At 38.3% G+C, this 22,339-nt stretch overlaps 1 protein-coding gene across 5 annotated transcripts in view; it reads right to left on the bottom strand.

Annotated features, from left to right (window-relative positions):
- Nucleotides 1-22,339, bottom strand: part of STAG1 (stromal antigen 1) — a 190,526-nt gene that overhangs the window by 70,605 nt on the left and 97,582 nt on the right. For all 5 annotated transcript variants that reach the window (XM_030494156.1, XM_030494152.1, XM_030494155.1 and 2 more), the window contains exons 6-10: nucleotides 20,207-20,283; nucleotides 18,408-18,612; nucleotides 15,165-15,316; nucleotides 11,733-11,806; nucleotides 2,650-2,773 (exon numbers count right to left, since the gene is read on the bottom strand). In XM_030494156.1, the coding sequence (XP_030350016.1) occupies nucleotides 2,650-2,773; nucleotides 11,733-11,806; nucleotides 15,165-15,316; nucleotides 18,408-18,612; nucleotides 20,207-20,283 (632 nt within the window). The remainder of the gene's footprint in view (nucleotides 1-2,649; nucleotides 2,774-11,732; nucleotides 11,807-15,164; nucleotides 15,317-18,407; nucleotides 18,613-20,206; nucleotides 20,284-22,339) is intronic.

Below are 22,339 nucleotides of genomic sequence, written 5' to 3'. Positions count from 1 at the left end.
TACTACAAAGAAGTGTAAGAACCGTGTCCTCCCTGTGCTTTAATTTGTATGTCTTCCAAAGTGGAATATGAAACTGCTCATGAATCTCTCTTGCACTGCTGTCTCCTCTCTTTTTTGTAGTATCAAGCTTCCAGAGAACTGAATCATTTTGGAGTGACTTCTGTTCATATTAAATTGAAACACCTTATGAGTATTGCCTCAGCCTTCATCTTTTCCTAATATTTTATGTACCGATCACAGAAAAAATTATCTCCTGATCAAAGCTAAACAAAATCAAGAAACTTGGGTACCAGCTGGCAGGTTTTTCAGGAAGTGCCAATGAAACCAACATTGATCAGGGATATTGTACACTTGGAGGGTTGGCATTTTTAATAGGTTCTTACTCCATCTTTTTTCAATATATTCTTCCCCTTGCACTTCCTTCCTCCTTTCTGTGCCTTCCCAAATGTCTCTCTCCAATCTCTCTGGTTCCACCCTTTTGACACACGGCTCACCTGCCACTTGGGTCTTCTCTTATTTTACTTACAACCTGCCACACTCTATACGCTAAACATATACTACATCAACAAAAAATACCACATATTATGTACAGCGGATTAGCTAACAATTCAAAGACTTCAAACTGCAACCCATTTCTGAGATCTACAATTACAAATATTACAAAGCAAGAAGAAGCAGGAGAGTAGCCTGATAGAATTCTTCTGTGTCTGGTCCAGATGGAAAACCATTTCTTTTTTACAGTAACACTGTAAGTTCAAATTTATCTAATATGAAAGAACAAGTTAATTTAAAAAAAGCTAAGGCATTAATATATGTTAAGGCTGCAGGCAGATGAGTAGACACTGGTCTGAGGTTAAGCTAACTGAAGAGGATGTGAGAAACTATTAGACATGAGAAATTGCTGGATGTGACAGAGAAGAGTATGAGAAGCTGACACCAGGCACAGACAGCACCGTGAGGAATGGCTGGATTTCACAGATGGGTAAAGGGAGTTATGTGAGAAATGGCTGGACTTCACAGATACTAGAAGGGGACTGAGAGCTGTGAAGTGCAACCCTGCTAGATTCTGCTCTCCCATTGGAAGTGGTACTTTGTGGAAGTGTTCTGCAAGGATTAGAATGTGCTCCGAAAGATTCACTGTAATTATTCAAGAGGCAATTTATTTTCATTAAAAGCCCTAGTAAAATAAAGCCTGAAGCATGCCTACTAGTAAGGCACACCAGTGCCGAAAATAAAGTATACAGATGGAGCAGCAGCTCTGCCTCTCAAAGCACTGTGATGACCAAGTTTCCATGTCTAAGCTTTAACGATAGCAAGTTTAGCTTCTCTACAGTAAAGAGTGGTCATTGCGGCATGCAGCAGAAGACAGGGTTTTCCTCCTAATCAAGTTTTGTAATAATGGGACATAATGTAAAAGTTTGTAAAGTAAAAAGTTTGAGAACTACAGGTTTAGAGAGGAAAGACGTAATATATCTAGTTTCTAAAGCTTACAGGATATTCTCAACAAGTAAATTGCTGATCCAAATCAAGGTTAGGATGCTAAAGCAAAAGAACCACTAACTTCTTTCATTAGGAAAGCTAACTTTCTAACTGCTGTTGTTCAGACTTGAGCAAAAGAGTGGCCGAGTCCTATCCTCAATGTTAATATGCTGTCCCAAGTTACTGAAGAAATAATCTTTTTAAAGAATCAGCTGTTAACTGATAGTTATGCAAGTCATCAGAATGAACCTGCAAACTTTCAATTTTGTCCAGCAGTGCTCCTAGAAAAAAACAATAGTCTGAATAAAGGATGCTAGAACTTAATGAGCATGTCAACAGTACAGGTAGGCCTCATCTGTTTTCCTTGGATAATGTCAGCAAAATTTTTAGATTAAAATAAATGTTTCTAGTGATTTTGGTGAGAGCGGGAGGACACCTAGTCCCAGTTGCTGCCTCATGTATAAAACTGTCATGCAGTCAGAAGTCCAAAGTTCTCTTCTATTAGTATTAGGAATGGGCTACTCTTCCTGCAGGAACTGAGTGGTACTTAGGCCTGTTGCCACCCAGCAGAGGCATGTTGTGTATACCATCAGTACTAACAACTCTGGTGATATAGGAAAGAACCTCTGGATACAGATCTTCTGGCTTCCACCTGGTGTTTCAGCAATTTTTTGAAGAAAAAGCTAAAGAGAACGTTGAGGAGATTCTTCAGGGGAAAATTAATTGATGAGAACTCCACTGGCTGTGGAGCCAGTGATGTCTGTTGGGGAGCCAGAGACGTTCTCTTCAACTATTGGCAATGTAAATGGAAGACACATCTGGAAGTCTCTATTCCATACTGTTTCAGACACAAAGATTCTCAGGTGTGATCTGAGAAGACTTTTCATTCCCTTGTAATCAGAAGAAAAGCACCATGGGAACACTTCTATTGAGATATTCTAATGGACACTGAAAACACAAAAGGCATATGAACCAAGTATGCAGTTTGGGAGTACTGTATCCCAATTTAAGCAAAGACCTTAAAATAGGCTAGCTGAAAGATAAATAAAAGGCAAGAAAAAAGAACAATGTCTTTATAAATCAAAGATGATATATTAAACATGTCTTAGGTAGTAGAACACCAGCTATTCACAGTGCACTCTACTATGTACAGGAACATACAATACTTACCCTGTCATGTAGTGTCCAACCAACATATTTTAAATAACTATCATTCAGGAAGGCATCACTGTACATTTTCATCCAGACACCAATTTCTTCAATACAGACAGCTCTAATTTCAGCAATAGCATCACTAATAAAGAAAAAGAGAAAAGATAAAGTATTAACCAGATTACAGATACATACCAATTCTCATTTCCACTGCCCTAGCTATATTTTACTTTTACTTTTGATGAACCTCACTATGTAAGGCTTGTCACTGATCTTACTGCCATATCACTGATTTTCTGTTCTTTTATGTCCTAAATCTATCTAACAATGTCAATATTTCTACATTCAGATACAATATTTCCATTATCTTAAAAAGTCTTACCCTAGTTTGCTTCTTAGTCTATTACTCCATCTTTTACCTCTATCTTTTCAAACAGAATTATGAATTGAAGCTACAAACCTCCTCTATACAGTAATTTCTGAAGCATCATCACTGACATTTGCTCAGCAGGCTTGACTCTCTCCAGCTAGAGGCGTAGAACAATTGCCAAGTGGAACATGTGCTTTGGTTTAACCAAAGCAGCCTGCCAGAGGGGCAGAATGGAATTTGGTACCTAAGCAGATCTTGTTTCATGCACCGCATGAAAGCCCCTTAACAAAACCAAGAGAATGTTCACATTTCAACATTGGTTTCTTCCAGTTTTCTTGCTTTTTTTCTACATTCTGACTGTGGCAAGTGATGGAAGAGGCAAAGACATGTCTTAGGCAGACTTATCAGCTGCTTATTGAGGAGGGACAGCAGGAAACTGTCTGGAGAGATCACCTAAAGAGATCAGGGATGGAAATTATTTCAATCTGATTGGCACTTTCCTGCCTAACTGACATAGAGCATGGCATATTTACTAATAATGAATGACGGCTAAACAACAGGAAAAGAGATTGGGGCCATCTGGCCCTTCAGGAATTTCATCTCCAAGACATCTGTTACTATGAGAAATCACTTGTGCCACTCCAGCTGGCACTGCTTCACAGTTCAAAATTTCAGCTGTAATAAAAGAGAAGCATAAAGAGCCACTGTACAGAAGAAGGGAATGTCTTGTGCTTTGCAAACAGTGGCCTTGCTTATAATTGAGACTCTTGTTCTGTATTTTTATTAAAAAATCGTCTTGGAAAAATAATAACATCAATTTAATTCTAAAATAGACCAAGAGAGCCCCAAAATGAAATCTAATTCATGGGGAAGAAAAAATAAAAACCAACAAATTCCCTGGTTCAAGCAAGAGAATAATTGCAAAATAAAGAGAAACTGTATTTTTCCTAAAGTCTTCAATTTTATAAAATGTAAATAAAATGCACTCACTATTATGTTCAAGATACTGCATAAGTTCATACACACAAAACAGTATAACAAAACCATGACTACTCCATACTGTAACTGCCTATGTACTTCCAGCCTCCAGACTGGTCCACCTCAATAGGTGCCACTCTACTGTATATTTACTCTACCGTCCAGCCACCAAGGTGAAAAACACATTTCTGACCTAAACACAACAATCAATCGCAGTATCACAGGTGACTAGAAACTTCCATGATCAAGTCTCTGTTATTCTCATTCAATTTCAAATTACAGGGAGGAAACTACTGATGCAACAGCATAAAACATTTATTTAAAGCTAATGTATGAACGTGAGGGGAAACTCTGCAGGAATGCCATCAAACCAATACCATTGCCTCTCTTTGCCTATGCGAAGCACACTGAGTCTATCAACTTCCAAACACAATCATTAAAACTGGTCTGTCAAAATCCCTGAAGGCTTTAAGGTTATAAACCTTAAAACCAATTGTCAATCCACAGTGTAGACAAGCTGCATTACAAGAAGAGTAGGGCATTAAATAAGCTGTTTCTATTAGGAAGTTCTCAAACAGGTTTTAGATACCGTAAGGAATGTGCTAAAAGATCGCATACAAGGGTTTGCACTATAAAAACTGTATTCATTGTGGGGAATGCAGCTACAATGAAGACAAATTTTAATTAAAACTATTAACATATTCACATATATAAGTCTAATTATATATTACTTCACACGAAACTAGATTAGCAATTCTCTTATAGGGAATTATTTTTAAACTATTTTAAAAACAAAATATAGGTGGAAGGAATCAGAATGCAAGACTCAAAGACCAACCTAAAAGATTGATAAGTATGAATCAAGAGGGGAAAAAAGGGTGAGCTACATATGCAGCAGCATAAAGTAGCCATGAAGACGTTTCCACTAGGGGATGACAGTCTGAGTCTTCACATCCAAGTAGATTATTTCGTCACCTTATAAATTTACTAACTTTTGGAAGGATTTAATGGCAATCCCAAAAAGAACCCAAGTGTCAACAGCTATTTTAATCATGCAGTACAGCCAGCCAAAAATCAGGAAAACTTCTCTTTCCTGTAAGAATGCATTCAAGCTTCTCCCTAGGCAGACAATGAACAACTGATTCTCGATACAAAAGCTTCTCAGGCTTCCCTAGGCGCTATGGGCAAACACTCACTACGAGCTGCTATTTACAATAGAGAGAATAAATAAATAAATAAAAAAGAATAAAGCTCTTCAACTAATTACAAGATTTAGTACAATAAAAATTTAACATCTTCAGTGTAATTGAAAATGCGAAAGAATCATGCATAAGGAATGTGAGACTAGCAAACAGACTCGAGTTGCTGGAGAGGCACAAGAATGCGAGAGACACCAATTTCCCGCTCCACCATCATCTTCCAGGTAACTGGATTACCAATAAGAATCACTCGTCTTCTTGCAGGAATCATTAACACAGATTCCACACCTGTATGATGCTGTATTAAACATGGCCCAGCCCAAAAGCCTTTATCCCTTTGTTATACACATGATCAATCACTTGTTATTAAACTACAATTCTTTTAACTTTTACACACTTACATGTATTTTAGCTTGTCACAGTCACTATGAATTGTTTAGTTTTTTAAAAACATACACTATTTATGGATAACATAAGAACACACAAACACAAATCATACCAACACTGGAAGTACTTTCAGACTAATTAGCACATTATTAAATATCATCATTATAAATTAGTGACGTGAGTTTGTACTACTTGTCAAATTCTTCTAGAAAGAACAGAATCTAGTCCAGCACAGAAACTAAAACTAATGCTGGATCTACAAATATTAGACATAAAATATACTTAACCTTCTTTTCAGCACAAACTGCAAAGAAATGTCTTATGCAGTAAATGGGAAACACATAGCAAACTATTCCCAGCCAAATCCACAACCTATATTCCTACTTTTAGTAAAGAGGCCTCTGATGATGCAACTTAGTAAAGACATTTGACTAAAGGGGAACAAGAAATTCACTGGTTCCTTTTAAAATTTGGGGTTGACAAGGCAGGCCTATAAAACTTAGGACAAACCATAGCAAACAGTGTCAAGAAATAGGTTTTACTAGTTCCGTTTCAGACAAATAATAATTGAAAGTGCCACTTTAGCATGTATTTCACACTAAATTACACTCAAGGATTTTGATTAAGGCCAAAAACATTGACTCTGAAACATACAATCCATAATGGATAGCTGGGATGTGTCAGGTGGAGACCAGTACGCTCCTAAGGGTCTTCCTGGAGTGGTTGCCGGTTGTAACTCCTGGCAACTGTTTGATCACAAACTCAGGCAGGTTAATCAAGACCAAAACTGAAGGGAATTTAAGCTAATCTGGCTGATCTGCACTGAAACGGATGCTTAAATCCTTAAAGCATTACCAGTGTTGAGGTAAAACATCCAAGGCAAGAGATGGAGATTACAAGCAGAGCAGTAACTGCTTCAAGACTTCTTGGAAGTTCCTAAAGGATGCCTGACTATATGCTTATTTCATGTTTGCTTGTCTAATATAACCACTGGAGCTGTTGCTTCTCACACCTTGCTCTTAAGATGGAGAGAACTACAGATAACCTTCAGCAGAACACAGTATTACTCAACAAGCAAATTGGGTATGAACAGAAATAAAAGATAAGATGTTCCATTAACGAGTTGGGATAAGAGCTAGCCTATGAAAAAACTTTCTAACAAAGACAGTAACGATGGTTGCTCATCTGCCTTTGGCATTTTTTGAGGTGGAATGTCAAATTCCCAGCCAAAGGACATGAAATGGCGCAGCACTACAATAATATACCATTCTCAGTTGGACCAAACTATGCCTGCCTCTTGGGCTGCTGTTTCTAAAAATTATGAAGATGTAGTTGTAAGAAGAACTGGACAAAATGTCTCTTCTACTTTTTTCCATGACTCTCTCATTTCTGGAGCTGATTTACGACCCCATAAGGAAAGAATGGTAAGAAAAATAAGAGTGCAAAGTCCACTTCCAAAAAATCTGGTGAATGCTCAGTGCATATCCCACTCCTGGGAGGGGCTGATAAGCAGCACTACCATTCTAAGTAATTCTACAGAGAGTGCTATTTAAATAGCTATTTCAATAACATGTTACTAAGCTGATTATCCAACGTAATTACGAGACCAAGGAATTGAATTGTTTGAAGGCATGATTTGAATTTCAAGATGTAGCTCTACATATCTCTAAATCCAGTGTTTCTCAAAGAGTTACGATACCGACACCTTTGCTTATATGAAGTATGATACGTGGCTTTGTAGGAAAGAGAGCAGTGTGTACTTTTAAAACTAATATTAAGGTCAAACTCATTTAAGTACAAAGATGTAACCTTCTGCCCTTCTCTACCTATCAGTGACAAACTCAGTAATTTCTATATGGTTTTTTAAACTTAGATAAAAAAATAATGCATTTTTTTGTCACTTAAGACATATGCTTCACCTCTTTAGGATAGCATTTAGAGGTGAGGGAAAAGGATTTTTCTATGGTTTTGTTTGCATTTTCATTTCCCTGTGCTGATCAGTTTTTGCTTGTCTCAGTGTCTTACCTGCTTCCCTCCCAGACTTCCATCAACATTCCCTCTCCCTTTTCTTCCTGCAACACTTGTTTCCCAGAGTGGAACTCACATATAACTTGTCACCATCATCCTATTTACTCAGTAGGAAGGAAAGAAGCACCTTGAAAGGAGACAGAACCATCTTCGCTGTAAAGATGACATCTAGATTTGGTAAATTTTACCTTTTCAGTGCTGCCAAAAGTAGTATCTTGGGGCAGGCTCACTGAACTGCATAAATTCACAAAATCATTGTGTCCATCAGTCTGAGGATCCCCATTCAGGCCTGGCAGAAGTTAAAACTGTAGCAGTTCTGTTTGCTGAACATTCATAGCTGGAGGAATAGCTCTCTGGGCATTCAAAACAAAAAGATATTATGAAGTAGGACTTAAATAAGAATTCCCTGAATCTTACCCTCTGAAAGAGAATTGTGTCTGCACACACACTGCTAAGTCAGAAGGGGGGAAGTAGCAGAAACAAAATTGTGACACCTCAAATGACAGTTGAGAGTGATGAACACTGGAATGGTGACTGGAAAAAGGGCAATATCACACCCATTTTTAAAAGGGCAGAAAGGACCCTAGGAACTCCTGAGCTATCCGCCTCACCTCTGCGCCTGGGAAGATCATGGAACGGATCCTTCTATAGAAGCTTCTAGGAGCTCCTTCTAGGAGCTCTGCTAAGGCACATGGAGGATAGGGAGGTGATTCAAGACAGCCAGCACAGCTTCACCAGGGGCAAGTCCTGCCTGACCTGATCAGACGGATGGAGTGCCTCTCCTATGAGGAAAGGCTGATAGAGTTGGGGTTGTTCAGCCTGGAGAAGAGAAGACTCTGGGGAGACCTTACTGAGGCCTTTCAGTTCTTAAAAGGGGCCTATAAGAAAGATGGGGAGAGACTTTTTAGCAGAGCCTGTTGCGACAGGACGAGGGGTGATGGTTTTAAACTAAAAGAGGGAGATTCAGGCTGGATGTGAAGAAAACATTCTTTACAATGAGGGTGGTAAAATCCTGGCACAGGCTGCCCACAGAGGCAACTTGTTACATCTGAGAAGCTAAATGCCAATAATCTCAGATTCAAAATAATCCCTGCTATGCAGATGCAACTGAAATGTAGAAATAAGCCTGTCCCTTTTTTTTTAAATAGCAATTTTCATCTTGTTTAATTTCAGACACACAAAAAAAAAGTTACTTTTAAGAAGATCCCTGAACTACCAGTATATAGTATCTAATTACTACATACCAAAGGTATTACTCATACAGACACAAACTTGATTATTTTGAGCGTCACCAATCCAAACTTCCTACACTTGCCTCATACAGTCAGTTTCTGGTAATTTCCAAGGACTGATATTCCACAGCCTCTCTGGACAACCCATTCCAGAGTCTGATTACCCTCAAGGCTCTGCAGTCCTGTTTACCAGAGTCACCATCTTTGCTGCTTTACTGACCAACATGAGTTGCTGAGCTCAGCAACTTGACTCTAGCTGAACTTACTCTTACCTCTCCTCTTTGATGCTAACTCTCAGTTTTAGAAATGGTAAAAAAATAACCAATTGACAAACAAATACATCACGAAGCCACACAAAAATAGTCAGAAAAAATTATTCAGGAAAGCGATGAGGAAATATGCAATGAGGTAGGTACATCTCCTGCATGTTGATTAAGAATATCTCAAATTTTGACCAAATTTGCTAGATTTGGTCACTAGACTAACATTACACCTAGAAAATTGTTTAGTTATTTCTGCAAATCTTTTATGTGAGAAGTGAGCATTGAAATCTTTTAGTAAATTAGAAGCCAATCTATAGAAAGAAGATGCAACCTCACTGCAACACCAGCTTACTTCAGAAGACAGCTACATTCTGAATGAAACACTTCTGGAGGGCTTTTTATTTAGATTAAAGACTTGCTATTTAAGTTACAAAGGTCACTAAGCATGAATCACTGTGGCAGAGTCTGAATCGTATTATGGAAAGGCATTTATACTCTGGGAATAATTAAAAAGATGTTCCTTTGAAATCATTACCACTTGCGCATGCTTTAAGGACTGTAAAATGACATCAACTAAATAAATCATATGAACTATTTGAGAGAAGGAATGCTTAAGAAACATTATGGAAGCAGAGAGAAGTCTGAAATCCTTTCCTTTTTACTCCCTGCAGCCCTGGTTTTCACTTCAATTAGTTGGTTTTAATACAGGTATTTTTTCCCCCTGTATGTTCTTGCATAGCTGTGGCTGCAGAAATTTGAATCTATGTTCTCTGCTGCCTACGGATTACTCATATTCAGGTTTAAGTTGTAACAGACTCTCTTAGGAGCTTCACAGAAGTTAAGGAAGCCAGAGAGGAGATAACTCCTCACAAAAGTGGCTCTTGGTGGCAGACTTGCAAGCAGTTACTTCTTCTGAGCCTCTGTAGATAGTGGCAGAAGCGGTGCCACCCGCCCTGCTCAGAGCACACCGGCTGCTTGACTGATTCGAGCAAATTCTTCAGTGGTCTAACAGTATCAGCATGGGCATCTTTTTTCAGGGCACAGATAAACAGAGTTTATTTATTTGGCCTCTCCTTTGTTACAGCAGCATCAGCAAAATCAGGCCTTTATAATGGTAAGGGGAGGCATGAAAAGAAATCCTGGTTACAAAAGGAGAATTTAAAAAGAAAAAAAAAAAACAAACCAAACCAAACCCCAACCCACGCAACAAACCAGCGTACAGACCATCAAAAGGCAGAGTCTTTTTCCAACCCCACACAAGCGCATGAGCTACTAGGAAGATATTTTAAAGCGACTTCTTGTTTGATACAATACATCAAATTCTGAAGGGACAAAAATGGAAACACTCTTCACATTTAGTTTCTTCAACTTACCTGTAAAAATACTCAGCTGTCCCTATGAGTATTACCTACATGCCATAAGGCTGCTTTCATAGCAAAATAGTGAGTGCTATACTGAGCTAAGATCCGAAATTATCTGTTGACTGCATACCCATCCTTCTGTGGCCACGTAGTTCAAGGCTTACTGACCATAAACTATAAACTTACTTTCAAGTATCATGCTTGGGTACTGAAGACACACTTTAGATCCCGTGTTGTTCACGCTCACATATTTCTTAACACGAGCCCCTTCCAGGTTTCCTGCATGCTTTTCTCTGTATTTACAATAATCCCTCTGCCCAACTGAACTATTCGTCCCTCTTCTCATATACCCTCTCTTGTTTTATGCCATTTGTTGAAAAGATTTCATAACTTATAAAGTTTTAAAACAATTTATAACTGAAAGGTCAATTGCATTGTTTATTATCTTTGAATTTTATCTTCTCACTTCAGTAAGTCAATTAACATTTAAAGAACAGGTTGCACCAAGATGCTGCAGACACTATGAGGTATCTTATGATGCAAAACCACCCTAACTCTATTTTAAAATAGATTACTTTTCTCCGATCAACCATACTCCAAAATAGCACGTACCAGTCCAAATCTACTGCATGCTTGTGCACTGTCACAGACACACATGGATATAACCTACTGCAGTTTGGTATTCACAAGACATAGCATATCAACTGTTAAAACCACCCCTTTTGATGTACTAACACTACAATTACTTTTTAATAGTTTCGATGCAAACTTCCAAAACAATTAAAAACAAAAAAATCCATGTTACCTGGAATTAAAGCTTTTGATTGCCTTTATGCAATTTAGGAAGGAAAAAGCCTAAAGTAAAGCTGTAGCTGTGGCCAAAGTATGTATGGTGGAAACATCAGTAATTTGCTGTTTACACCTAAGACATACAAAAGGAAATGCAAAGTAGAGGTACTCAGCAACCAAAATTGCCCACTTACAATATGCGGTGATCATTTGATTATTTTTAGGATATGTCATGTTGTGCTCCCACCTTGGAAAACCCATGACTCCCACAACTCTTTAAAGCTGTTTTACTGAAATACAATGAAGTTATGTGGGCTGCTCTAGTATGCAATTAATAAGGGTTACACTTTCTTCTGTAACTTCAGTGGTTTTGAAACTGCTTTTGTGGCATCTAGAATATTACATCAGAAGAAAAAACAACAAAGAAACTGCCCTTGACATTATTTATGATTATACTTTGTTAGCAGAGTCTACTGTAACATGCATTTTCTTACCGGTATCTATGAACAAATATACCCTTAAAAATAGAGTTCATCATATTTTCAATTTCATCTTGGTTTTCTTGTAGCTGCAAAAAAAAAAAAACCAACACAAAAATAAATAACAGATCACTGCTTATTATAATTTGATATTCTACAATTCCTTTTTGGGAAACATTAGAACACCATGAAACAGCACTTAATTAATGGTATTAGTAGACTCATCAATTTCTGCTTTTCCAGCACATGCCTGTATTGTGTGCATACACATGCATATATATATGCAATGCCTTAATGGAAGTTAACAATGGAACAAAGTTAACATTCTCCACATACATCGATTAATTTAGTTTCAAGTTAGTCCTTTGAAGTGGTTATCACCATTTTTTTGCTACTGAAATTTAGGCAAGTAGAGACTATATATTCAGAAATGTCAGCAATCGTGTATTCAGTTAAACTGATAGAACTATGAGTGAATGACGGCTGCAGAAATGAAGCTGGTTACACATCAGGTATCCCCTCTGAAAAATTCAATGTTCCATTTCAGAAAAGTACTTAAAGATGTTCTCAATCTTAAGTATGAGTGTCAGTTGCTTTAACTTCAGCACCCACGATAACTGAGTTTCTGAACCAGGAAGCTTTCCAGACTCAGAGTATGGGTGCTTGCTATTGGAGCACACCTGACATCCAGGCCTTAGACTGCAAAAAACCAAACCAAACCCAAATGAAAATGTGTTATGAGCATGTTAAATAAGATTACGCCAATTACATACAATCAGCTTTTGCAGCAGAACTGCTACTACACTCAAAGCCATCATTCTTCCATCAAGGTGTTTCTTAATGTCAAAGCAGAATACCCCATGTGTGAATGTAAATTTTTCCGTGTTTTCAGTATGAAAACCACAACAAAGCCTTGCTAATACAGAGTGCATACATGCATAAAATAATCAAACCTGTATAATTATGGACATAGATAAAAAAATCTTAAAGCTAGAGGCAGCATTATGATCACCCCTCTGACTTCCTGCACAGCATGAGCTAGAAAACACTCATCCAGGGGTTTGTATTTTTCAAGCCATGTTTATAAGTATTTCTACAATATCTTCCAGATAAGATCTAAAGCAGCTTGCAAAACTCAGGTTTCTAAAAGGCAAGGAGGTGCTGTCTGCATTTTGCATATGGGGAAAACAAGACATTGAGAGCTCCTGACTAAACTGCCAAACACCTGCCAAAGAAATTAATTTCATAGTAAAAGGGATTATTTACAAAGGGAAAAGTTGGATGCACACCAAAGGTCTGATAAACAAAACAAACATCTTTAGACACGGCTTCTGAGAGAAGCGCTATTTTCAGCATCAGCTCAACCCAAATACACACAGACTAAATGCTTGTTCTGCAATACATAATCCAAAAGGGAGTGTGTATTTCTAATTGCTCCTCAGTTGGTTGACTTCAAAGGCTACAAGCAGGCAAACATCCACAGAAACACGAGGCTAGAGACAACTGAGGCAGAAACTGTGGAGTAAAATGAGGTTGGGAATGAACCAAGAAACCTCAGGAGGACTTCTGCAAAACTATTGAGGCCCTGAAAGGCAAGGGGGAAGCTCCTGAGAACTTTGGGTGTGAATCATTAATATTAAAGCACACCACAAAACAGAGGTAGGAGAGACTGAACTTTATGAGAAGATTAAGATACTGAAGAAAAGTGTACTTTGACATTTGAGTGTGAAATGGAGCAACACCATACAAGACTTAGTGGCACAGATAAGGGGACAGCATGGTTGCCGCCTCTGTCTTTTTTTCTGCATGGAACTTACAGCTTGCTATAAACATGGTAAGCTATCAGCTATATAACTCATACAGGGATCCAGAGCTGGTTTAGAAGTAGAATCAGAGATTCAGTAGGTCCACATGAGATCTCTTTTACTTTTGTGTGCTAACATTTAAAAGCATTTAAAAGCTCCAACGTGTTTTAGATTCAGTAATGAATTAACAATTCTTTGGAAGGGGAAAAAAGGGAAAAAAAAGAAAGAATTTTCTCCAAAACTGTAATTGCCTTTTACCATTCCAGCTTTTCTAGTTCATGAACTTGAATTTGCGTGCTAAACTTCAAGCATCTTGAGAGACCATTTGGGCCTTGGAATTCCTGCTCTTACCAACGCAAAAGTGACACACTCACCCTTAAACCTAAGTAAAAATTAGGGAAACATTCTCTTATAGACTCTGCAAGAATTTTGAGAAGGCCAAAAAGACATGTATGACAAACACAAAATTCAGATTACTACTGACATAACCTCCTCTCTTTTATGGAAGACTGTTTCATAAATCATCCAGTTTAGTTCAAAATCTCATTGATGACACTAGACCTTCACACACTGTTCTCACATCAGGTATGTAGAAGACGACTTGAGAATGAAACGCTTGCGAGACTGTTCCATCTCTTCTACTTCAGATTAATTTGCCACACTTAGCTCAAGTACTGTCCCTATATAACTGCATGAAGATATACATATGCCCTTGCATGTGCTTATGAGAGTTTATTATGATGGCACTACATCAAAAGAATCCACTAAGAAAGTGCCAGCACAGAATACAACTGTAAATTCAGTATATTTAAACATGGGAAATATACAGCAGTATGTCAGGTGTTCTTACAGAGAGCCATTATGACATCTGATCTTAATAAATCTCTTCTATACAGGTCACTCTACTATGCTTAACACAATGTGTCTGAGGACATACTCAATCGCCATCACTCCTCTCTGGCCTACTGCTATGCAACACTTTGATTACTTAATAGCGAGTAGTGGTGTGAGAGAGACTGAACATACATATCAAAAGTTAAGGTTTGCCACATGCTCATTCTGTAAGTGTGTAAGTGCCCTGTGCTGGTCTGGGCATCATTGCTTCAAAGGCTCTCCAGAGCTGAAGGAATGAGTACAGAGGATGTCCACAGACACAGAGACACTAAACCAAGTTAATCAGCGTAATTGGTGACTTCATCCTTCTCTGGAAATTCAAAGCAATGATTAACAAATGTGGATTAGGAACTGTGCTCCAGCTGTTTTAACAAAGCAATTCTGCTTTTTAAAATCCTTTCAGGCTGACACTGAAATTAATATTTAATTTAAAATGTTTTTCTTGCAGTTTGGGCAGGAGAGATTGTTTTTGCTCTGGATCTTAATGCATGATTTTTAAGGATTATGAAAGCCAAATAAAATGATGTTATGGATCATAGGGCTAAAATAAAAATACATAATTGTAATTATCCCCACACAAAGACAAGCAATTCTGAGTCAAAATTTTACCTAAAAGAATCCAAGGTGCACCCAGGTAAAGCACCCAGACGTCCTTAATTTGCCAAGGAGTAAACCAGTGGTGGACTTTATGGTGGAGGGAATGCACACAGAACAGGGAAAAAAAAAAAAAATACACCTTTTTACTTGCCTCTTTTCTTTTCTGAAGCAGCAGCTCCAATCTTTCATTAGCTCTTTTGCCAATCATTTTGTTCCTCTCAGCTTCATACTGCCTCTGAGTATTATCCTGATGAATGCTCAGGTTTAAGGCAACATTCACAAGAGCAGTCATAAGCTTCATAGCTGCAAAGGCAGAAGACAGAATATGACTCTTTACCTGTAGTCAGAGCTAAAAAATATTTCCTCAGAGGATCCATGGTCACAGGAAATAACCAACTCAATCCTGACACAAAGGCACTTCCCACCCAAACAATACCCAGGTCACTTGGCTCATCTGAAAACCAGAACAGTGTATACATACACTGCATTGAGCTCCAGGCCATGTTCTTTGCCATCTTCTCCAGAAAAGCATGCAAGTTTTGAGTCTGTAAGGTCAGTAAGGCAAGCATTTGAATCTACAGGATCAGTGTACATCATGAAGCCAGTTACTGTGAAGTTACACACATTTTTCTACTGAAAAGTATCATTATAGATGTCTCCACGCTAAGGGTAACTCTACCCAGTAACTCCTGAGGATTATGCAATTTACAAGGGACCACAGCAGAGTTTCTCAGAAACTCAGTCTGACACTGCTCCGAAGTGTACAGCTGCATAAAAATACAACCAGAACCTTATGCACCCCTTTATATCGCTTTTCACGCATGCTGGATATAATACTGTTCATATGCCTTTTTGGCTATTAATTTATTTCTACAAAAACATTAATAAGGTGCTTTCCCATGGCATATCACATTTTACAATACCGAGGAAACAACAAAGTAATGTAACAAACTATCACATGCTCTCCAGCTAAATATACAGCAGTGTCTTTTTTAAGGTAGAAAAGCAACCATACAAATGGAGAAGTGAACCTACTCTTATGGTAACTCTGTCTTATGTTGCTGTTGCTCAAAGCTGGTAATCCTAGAAGCACCTCCATGTACTTCTTGCCTTAAGTTTATTGCTATAGTGAATCCTTCATCATTCAAATTGGCTAGCGCACAGGAAAACTGAAATCAAAGACCTCAAAAACACTCCTTCAAGAATAAATGAAATTCTAAAAGTACATTTTCATAAAGTTAATAAAGACTGAACTGCAAGGCATCATGTTGACCTGTGCTCTGCAGGACAGCAACATAATTACATGTGCAAAAACAAGCCTGAAGGAAAGTTGCAAAATCAAAACAAAGCTCTCTAGCTTGTTAAGCCAACCAATCAAATAAACGGCATGTATTATCCCTGGAAAATGCTGGCTGCTCCTATTCCTAATGTAAGTGCTAGATAAACATGTATCTAATGCCAGAAGCCATCAGTGCCTTAAGTAACTAAAGCTAGTTGTGATGAACCTTGGTTTTTGCATTTGTTTATCCTTGCTTGAAGTTTCTAGCTACATAATCCATTCCAAATGATGGCAACTATTTTTTCCATATAGCACAGATCTTGGGTAACGTCTCTAACGTATGGTGTGGTTTCCTGTCTTGTCAATCAAGCCTCTCAAACTTTCCAAACATCTGTCCCACACGATCAATATGAGACCAGAGAACATGCCTCGCTCCATATCTCTCTTATGAAACAATCAACCATAATCTAAGATAACAACAAACCAAGATCACCTAGAATTGAAGATAGCATCAGCTGGACAGGAATACAGTTTCCACTGCAGTTTAAACAGTAGGCACAGATTCGCAGCAGGTTATCTGCAACTCAAATAGCGTTCACCTTTGAATACATGATTTGTGGAGGTAAACTCCGAACCTGGAAACTTACTCTTGCATAATTCATGTTTTTACCATCCCACTACTGACTATGGTGAAGAAACTTTAAACTAGAGAGGCACGGATTTGATGGGTGGACAGTTCGGTGGATGAAGAACTGGCTGGATGGTCACATCCACAAAGGTAGCAGTCAATGGCTTCATGTCTGGATGGACACCAGTGACTAGTGGTGTCCCTCAGGGGTCCACAATGGGACCAGTACTCCTATAGTATCTTAAATCAACAACATAGTGGGATTGAGTGCACCATCAGCGAGACTGCAAATGACAGGAAGCTGAGCAGCCGACACAGCCGAGAGACGGGGAGCCATCCAGAGGGACTCAGACAAGCTTGAAGGTGGGCCCATACGAACCTTGTGAGGTTCAACGGGGCCAAGTGCAGGGTCCAGGACGTGGGTCAGGGCAACCCCTGGTATCAATACAGGCTGGGGGATGAAGGGATTGAGAGTGACCCTGAGGAGAAGGACTTGGGGGTACTGGTGGATTAAAGATTGGATATGACCTCGCAATGTGCACTTGCAGCCCAGAAGGCCAATTGTATCTTGGGCTGCATTCAAAGTAGCATAGCCAGCAGGTCAAGGGACGTGATTCTGCCCCTCTGCTCTGCCCTGGTGAGACCCCACCTGGAGTACTGCATCCAGCTCTGGAGTCCTCAGTACAAGATAGATATAAATGCTTCAAATACTTGGCATGATCTATGACCAATCTAGACAGAAGAATCCTTCAATATTTCAGCTCATGAGATGAGCAGGAAGGTTATCACCTGACATAACTAGCTTTAGACACCTATACCCAAGCCAGCCACCCTAGTATTGATTTGTAATTGGAGAAAAAGAGTTAGTTCCAGGGAGAAATTAATCTGTCTTGCAGGAGACATCTCATACAGATCTGATGAAATACACTCTGGAAAATCCTATTTCAAACTAACGAGACACCCAGTGCTTTCATTAGATGTAGGCAGTTGTATTGAAAGGTGCAGTGTGGTTGGAGACAGAAGACAGGGAGACCTACAACTATGGCCCAGTGCTCCCAAACCTAATGCTCCCCAAGAGTGAAGGCACAGATTTTACTCTCTGGTGGACTGAAATTCTTTGATAATACGATTTTTGTGACACTTATTTAGAATAAATTTGTAGTCTAAAATACAAAATTATTAAGACATTCTATACAACAAATGAACATCTAGTAACAAAATACAAGACATAAGCTTACCACTTTTGATTCACAGGATTCAAAAGTGTCAATTCTCTGACACTAAATGCCTCAGCATAGTCCTTTCCAAACAAAAAACCTGCACTTTAAGTATAGTTATACCATATATGGTACTCGGATTTGATCAAGCTTTTCACAGTTCTCAATGCTGGTCAAATTCCGCCTCAATCAAAATTAGAAATAAATCTCGAAGTGGCTAAATAGTAGCAACTTCTTTGAAAAAACCCTTCTCTGTGTTAGCTTACTTACCAGCTAATGTACTGGTGTGCCTGAAAGCCCGGACCTGGGAATCTGACAAACCAGTCAGAAGAGAGATCACCGTGTCCATCATGTATTCATCATAAATGATGCTATACTGACACTGTCGAATGAGCACTCCAATGAACTCGCAGAAGTTGGATCGAAACTTCTTCCACTGTGGCCCAGGCATGGTAAGTGGATAATCACCGCTGTCCTGAAGAACAAGAAAATGAAAATATGAAGTACTAAAAGTCCCCCCATTTAATGTATTTTAATGTTGTTGTACCCGTTGTGGTCTAAGCCTCTAAGCAAAACACCACCTTTTTCCTCCAAGCCAACAGAAAATAATAAATAGAACCAATACATTATTCTTCAGCAAACAAAGAAACTTGTTGGCATGAAACCACTTTCTGAAAGACTTCATTATAACCGTTCTACACTTGCAATATTAGCTCTGTATAGTTCAAAATACGCATCAAGACTCATTTCTTTTCCTTGTGTCCTGGGAAGTGGGGGGAAAAGATAAAAAAGAAATATTTCAAAGTATTGAAGGTCAAAACGTAGAGGCAGGCTTGTGTGACTGAAAGTTTGTGTCATGCTCCATCCCCATGCTTTAATTCCATGTTAATATTCTAATACTTGTTCAAGGCCATGGGTAAGATGGAAGACTTGCAGAAGTAAATCCTGAAAAAGAGCAGTGCTCATATTTATAGTTTCCTTCTTGAGTCACAGCCTTGGCATTCCATTTAGAATTGGTCAGAAAAACATACTGCTGTCCTACAGAAAATTTGTGTTTCAGTAGTTGTTTTCCTCACTATACAAAATGAACACTCAGAATATTTCATTTTTTTATACATGAAAAATAACCCCCCTCCCCAAACCCCACAGTTAAAACAATCTCAAAGCTAAAAATCATTCACCATTAGGTACATTTTTATTTTGACAGAAGATATCCAATCTGAATTGAAATATACTTGTTTCAAGCAAAAATGCCTAGATCTACTCTACGGAAAGAGTATTTCTTTTTCTAATACTGTTCCAAATTGTAATTTTCATGTCAAACTACTCTTTGGTTTAAACTGCCCTTTCAGAAGAACAAAACATTAATTTGCACTCAGAAAACAGAGCAGAATGCTGAAAAAACCTGCCTCAGGAATCTGGAGTTCTTTGTTGTATGCTGGCAGTTCCAAGAGGTAAACTTCAGAACCCAGAATACCACCACCAATGTCAGTGGGATGAGAAAACTTTCTATAGTTCTTCCTGCCTCCTCTTACTAACTTCTCTAATACCCAGGATACAGACAGACAAGTACATCCCTAAAGCCATACAAAGAATATGAGGGTCTACACACATCCAGACCAGGACCAACACGGACCCAAGCTAGTTCTTGCCAGGGCAGACCTGGCTGGGCTCTCTCACCCCACCGGTTGTGACCTTGCTCCATGCTTTTGTGTGAGAGTACACTTGTGCCCTTAAACTGGCTAATTCACAAACTCTTCTGCACCAGCATTTCAGCATCCAGGGCCAACTCAATCCACAACACTGACTTTTCAAGATGAGTGACTGGAACTATCTTTTCAAGTAATTTTATTACTTCTTGGTTTTCAATTATTATTCTTTCCTAAAACTCACGATGGCTTGTTATTTTTCACCCAATAGTTTAAATCACTGCTTTGCTTGTCATTGCAATTTCTCATACTGAGACACTGCTCATCCACTGGTTTCTTGCCCATTGTATTTCTATTTTAAAACAAAAAGTATATTGTAATACATTTCAGAACGATTAAAGAACTATTTGCATACTATACCTCATCAAATTCTTCTGTCATTTTCCTTATGATTTCTGCATTTTGCATATTCCTGAACATCTCAATTCTTACAGTACCTGTAAGGTAACAAAGCAACAAAAGAAATTAGCCCAATCCATTTTTTGTTATGTCAAAATATCAATGTCTTTCTGCTACTAAACTTACAGCTCAATAGCACATATGAAAAAGTATATAATGCAATAACAGGAACACATTAAACAAGACTGTCTCTTGAAGAAGTGGGTAAAAAAATCATCTGTCCGGTAAAATGCTATCAGTCTAGGAGTTAGTAAAAATGTCCATCTTTTTACTCTTTACAACTGAGCAAGTGGAATCCAGAAGTGACAGCAATGTAGGACTCATGCTATCTCTGCAGATGCCAAGAGCTTTTCATTTTGTGTGCAAAATAAAATGAAGCCCATCTTTCAGTTCTATGGCCACTACTAGCAATTCTCCACTTGTTATGATGAGTCACCTGGATACAGATATCATGATGCCTATACAGAGACACAGGAGTGGTTTTCATATTGCTTATCTCAGGACCAACACGGGTTATTGACATGGTCCCAGCAGCGTGGGAATGGACCTGCAGAGCAGAGCTAGCAAAATTGCATCACATGATGCTACTGTCAGCAAGTTTTTCCAAAACCAAGGGCTCCAAAGGGCCCAATCAAGACGTGACGCAGCTCAGGACCAAAAGCAGCAATTGTATCTATGTTATTCCTTCATCTGGATTATGCCATTCCCCATTTTTACCTGAACAGCGAAGCTGATTCACTTTTCATTGTTAATTGTACGAAGGTACCAGAATTGAAAATATAACAACACAACAACAATAAATGAAAATTCTTGTGACTTGATCCTAAATTCAACCGCTATAACCAAATATTTTTACAGAACAAAAATTTTCACACTTTATTGTCTTTGCAACTAGACATTGTCTAAATAACCAACCACGTAACACAAGTCAACATTGGAACTTTTTTTTGCTACTGCATGATCTTCTTGCCACTTCACAATCTTCTTTTGTTAATGGAAGAGGAGGAAATGCAGAAAAATTAAGCAAACTGCAGAGCCGCAAAATCCAGCCCAACATCATTAACATTACAAACAGTAATTGTTTAACAGTCTCCCTGCTCTTGGAAAAAGTTCAACTGAATTAATGATTCACTGCATGGCTCCAAAACTTCAAATCGTAATAGCAGAAGCTTAACAATTAATAGTGTAAGTCCCTCTACAAAAGATAAATTTGAATACCCCAAATATTAAGAGAATATTTTAATTCCTTGAAAAATACACATTAGAAACATAAGCGTTTCAAAATATACCAGCACAGGTACAGCACAACAATCCTCTATATCTTAGTTGGGGTTTTGTTTTACAATGCAACTTAAATATTGATTTCTTGAATTTGTTTTGCTTCTTCATGAAATAATGTTTATTTGCTATCTGTTCCATGCTGGGTAACACTATCAACCTCAGTTCTAACAATGGCAATTCAAGTTTGTGCATGGCAATTTCCGTAGGATCAATAAACAATTACTAATGCAATATATTACTATAAAACCAGAAACCTAAGAGAATCCTACCATATGGCAGTTGAAGACCTATTTTATTAGCTTTGATCTCATCTGTACATGCAGCTTTAATGTTTCCCCCAGTATTGAAAGTTTTGTTTTGATTATGTGAAACACTTTCACAGTATCTGAGAGTATTGAATAGTGGACTGCTATTCTTAGCAATCCACCTCGACTGCATTAATACTTCTTTCTCTCACTGCATGCTGTCATCTGTTGCTCTTCTCATTGGTACTATAACCTTCATCGGATAAGTAACCTAATGATCTTTGATACTTCTTTTTTTAACAGCCCCAATTCTAATTTTATTCTTATCTATTTATGACTTCTGTCAATAACCTTAAATAGCTTCCACATGATATATAACCATGTTACTTTGTCAGAGAAAAGTACTGTAAAAATACCATGAATAAAATTCCTTGTTAATGCACTTCACTCAAATCTCCCTTCAACTCTGTATAATTCTGTTGTGGTTCAGAATTGTAAAACAAACTGTGTACATGGTGCCACAGCCACATGGAACCTGCCTGTTAAACTGACACCACAGGGAGAGGTT

This window comes from Strigops habroptila, chromosome 8 (assembly GCF_004027225.2).
Source record: "Strigops habroptila isolate Jane chromosome 8, bStrHab1.2.pri, whole genome shotgun sequence".
In the NCBI taxonomy this organism is placed as follows: domain Eukaryota; kingdom Metazoa; phylum Chordata; class Aves; order Psittaciformes; family Psittacidae; genus Strigops; species Strigops habroptila.
The sequence above is the reverse complement of the archived record's forward strand: the minus strand, read 5'-3'. Positions and strand labels throughout refer to the sequence as shown.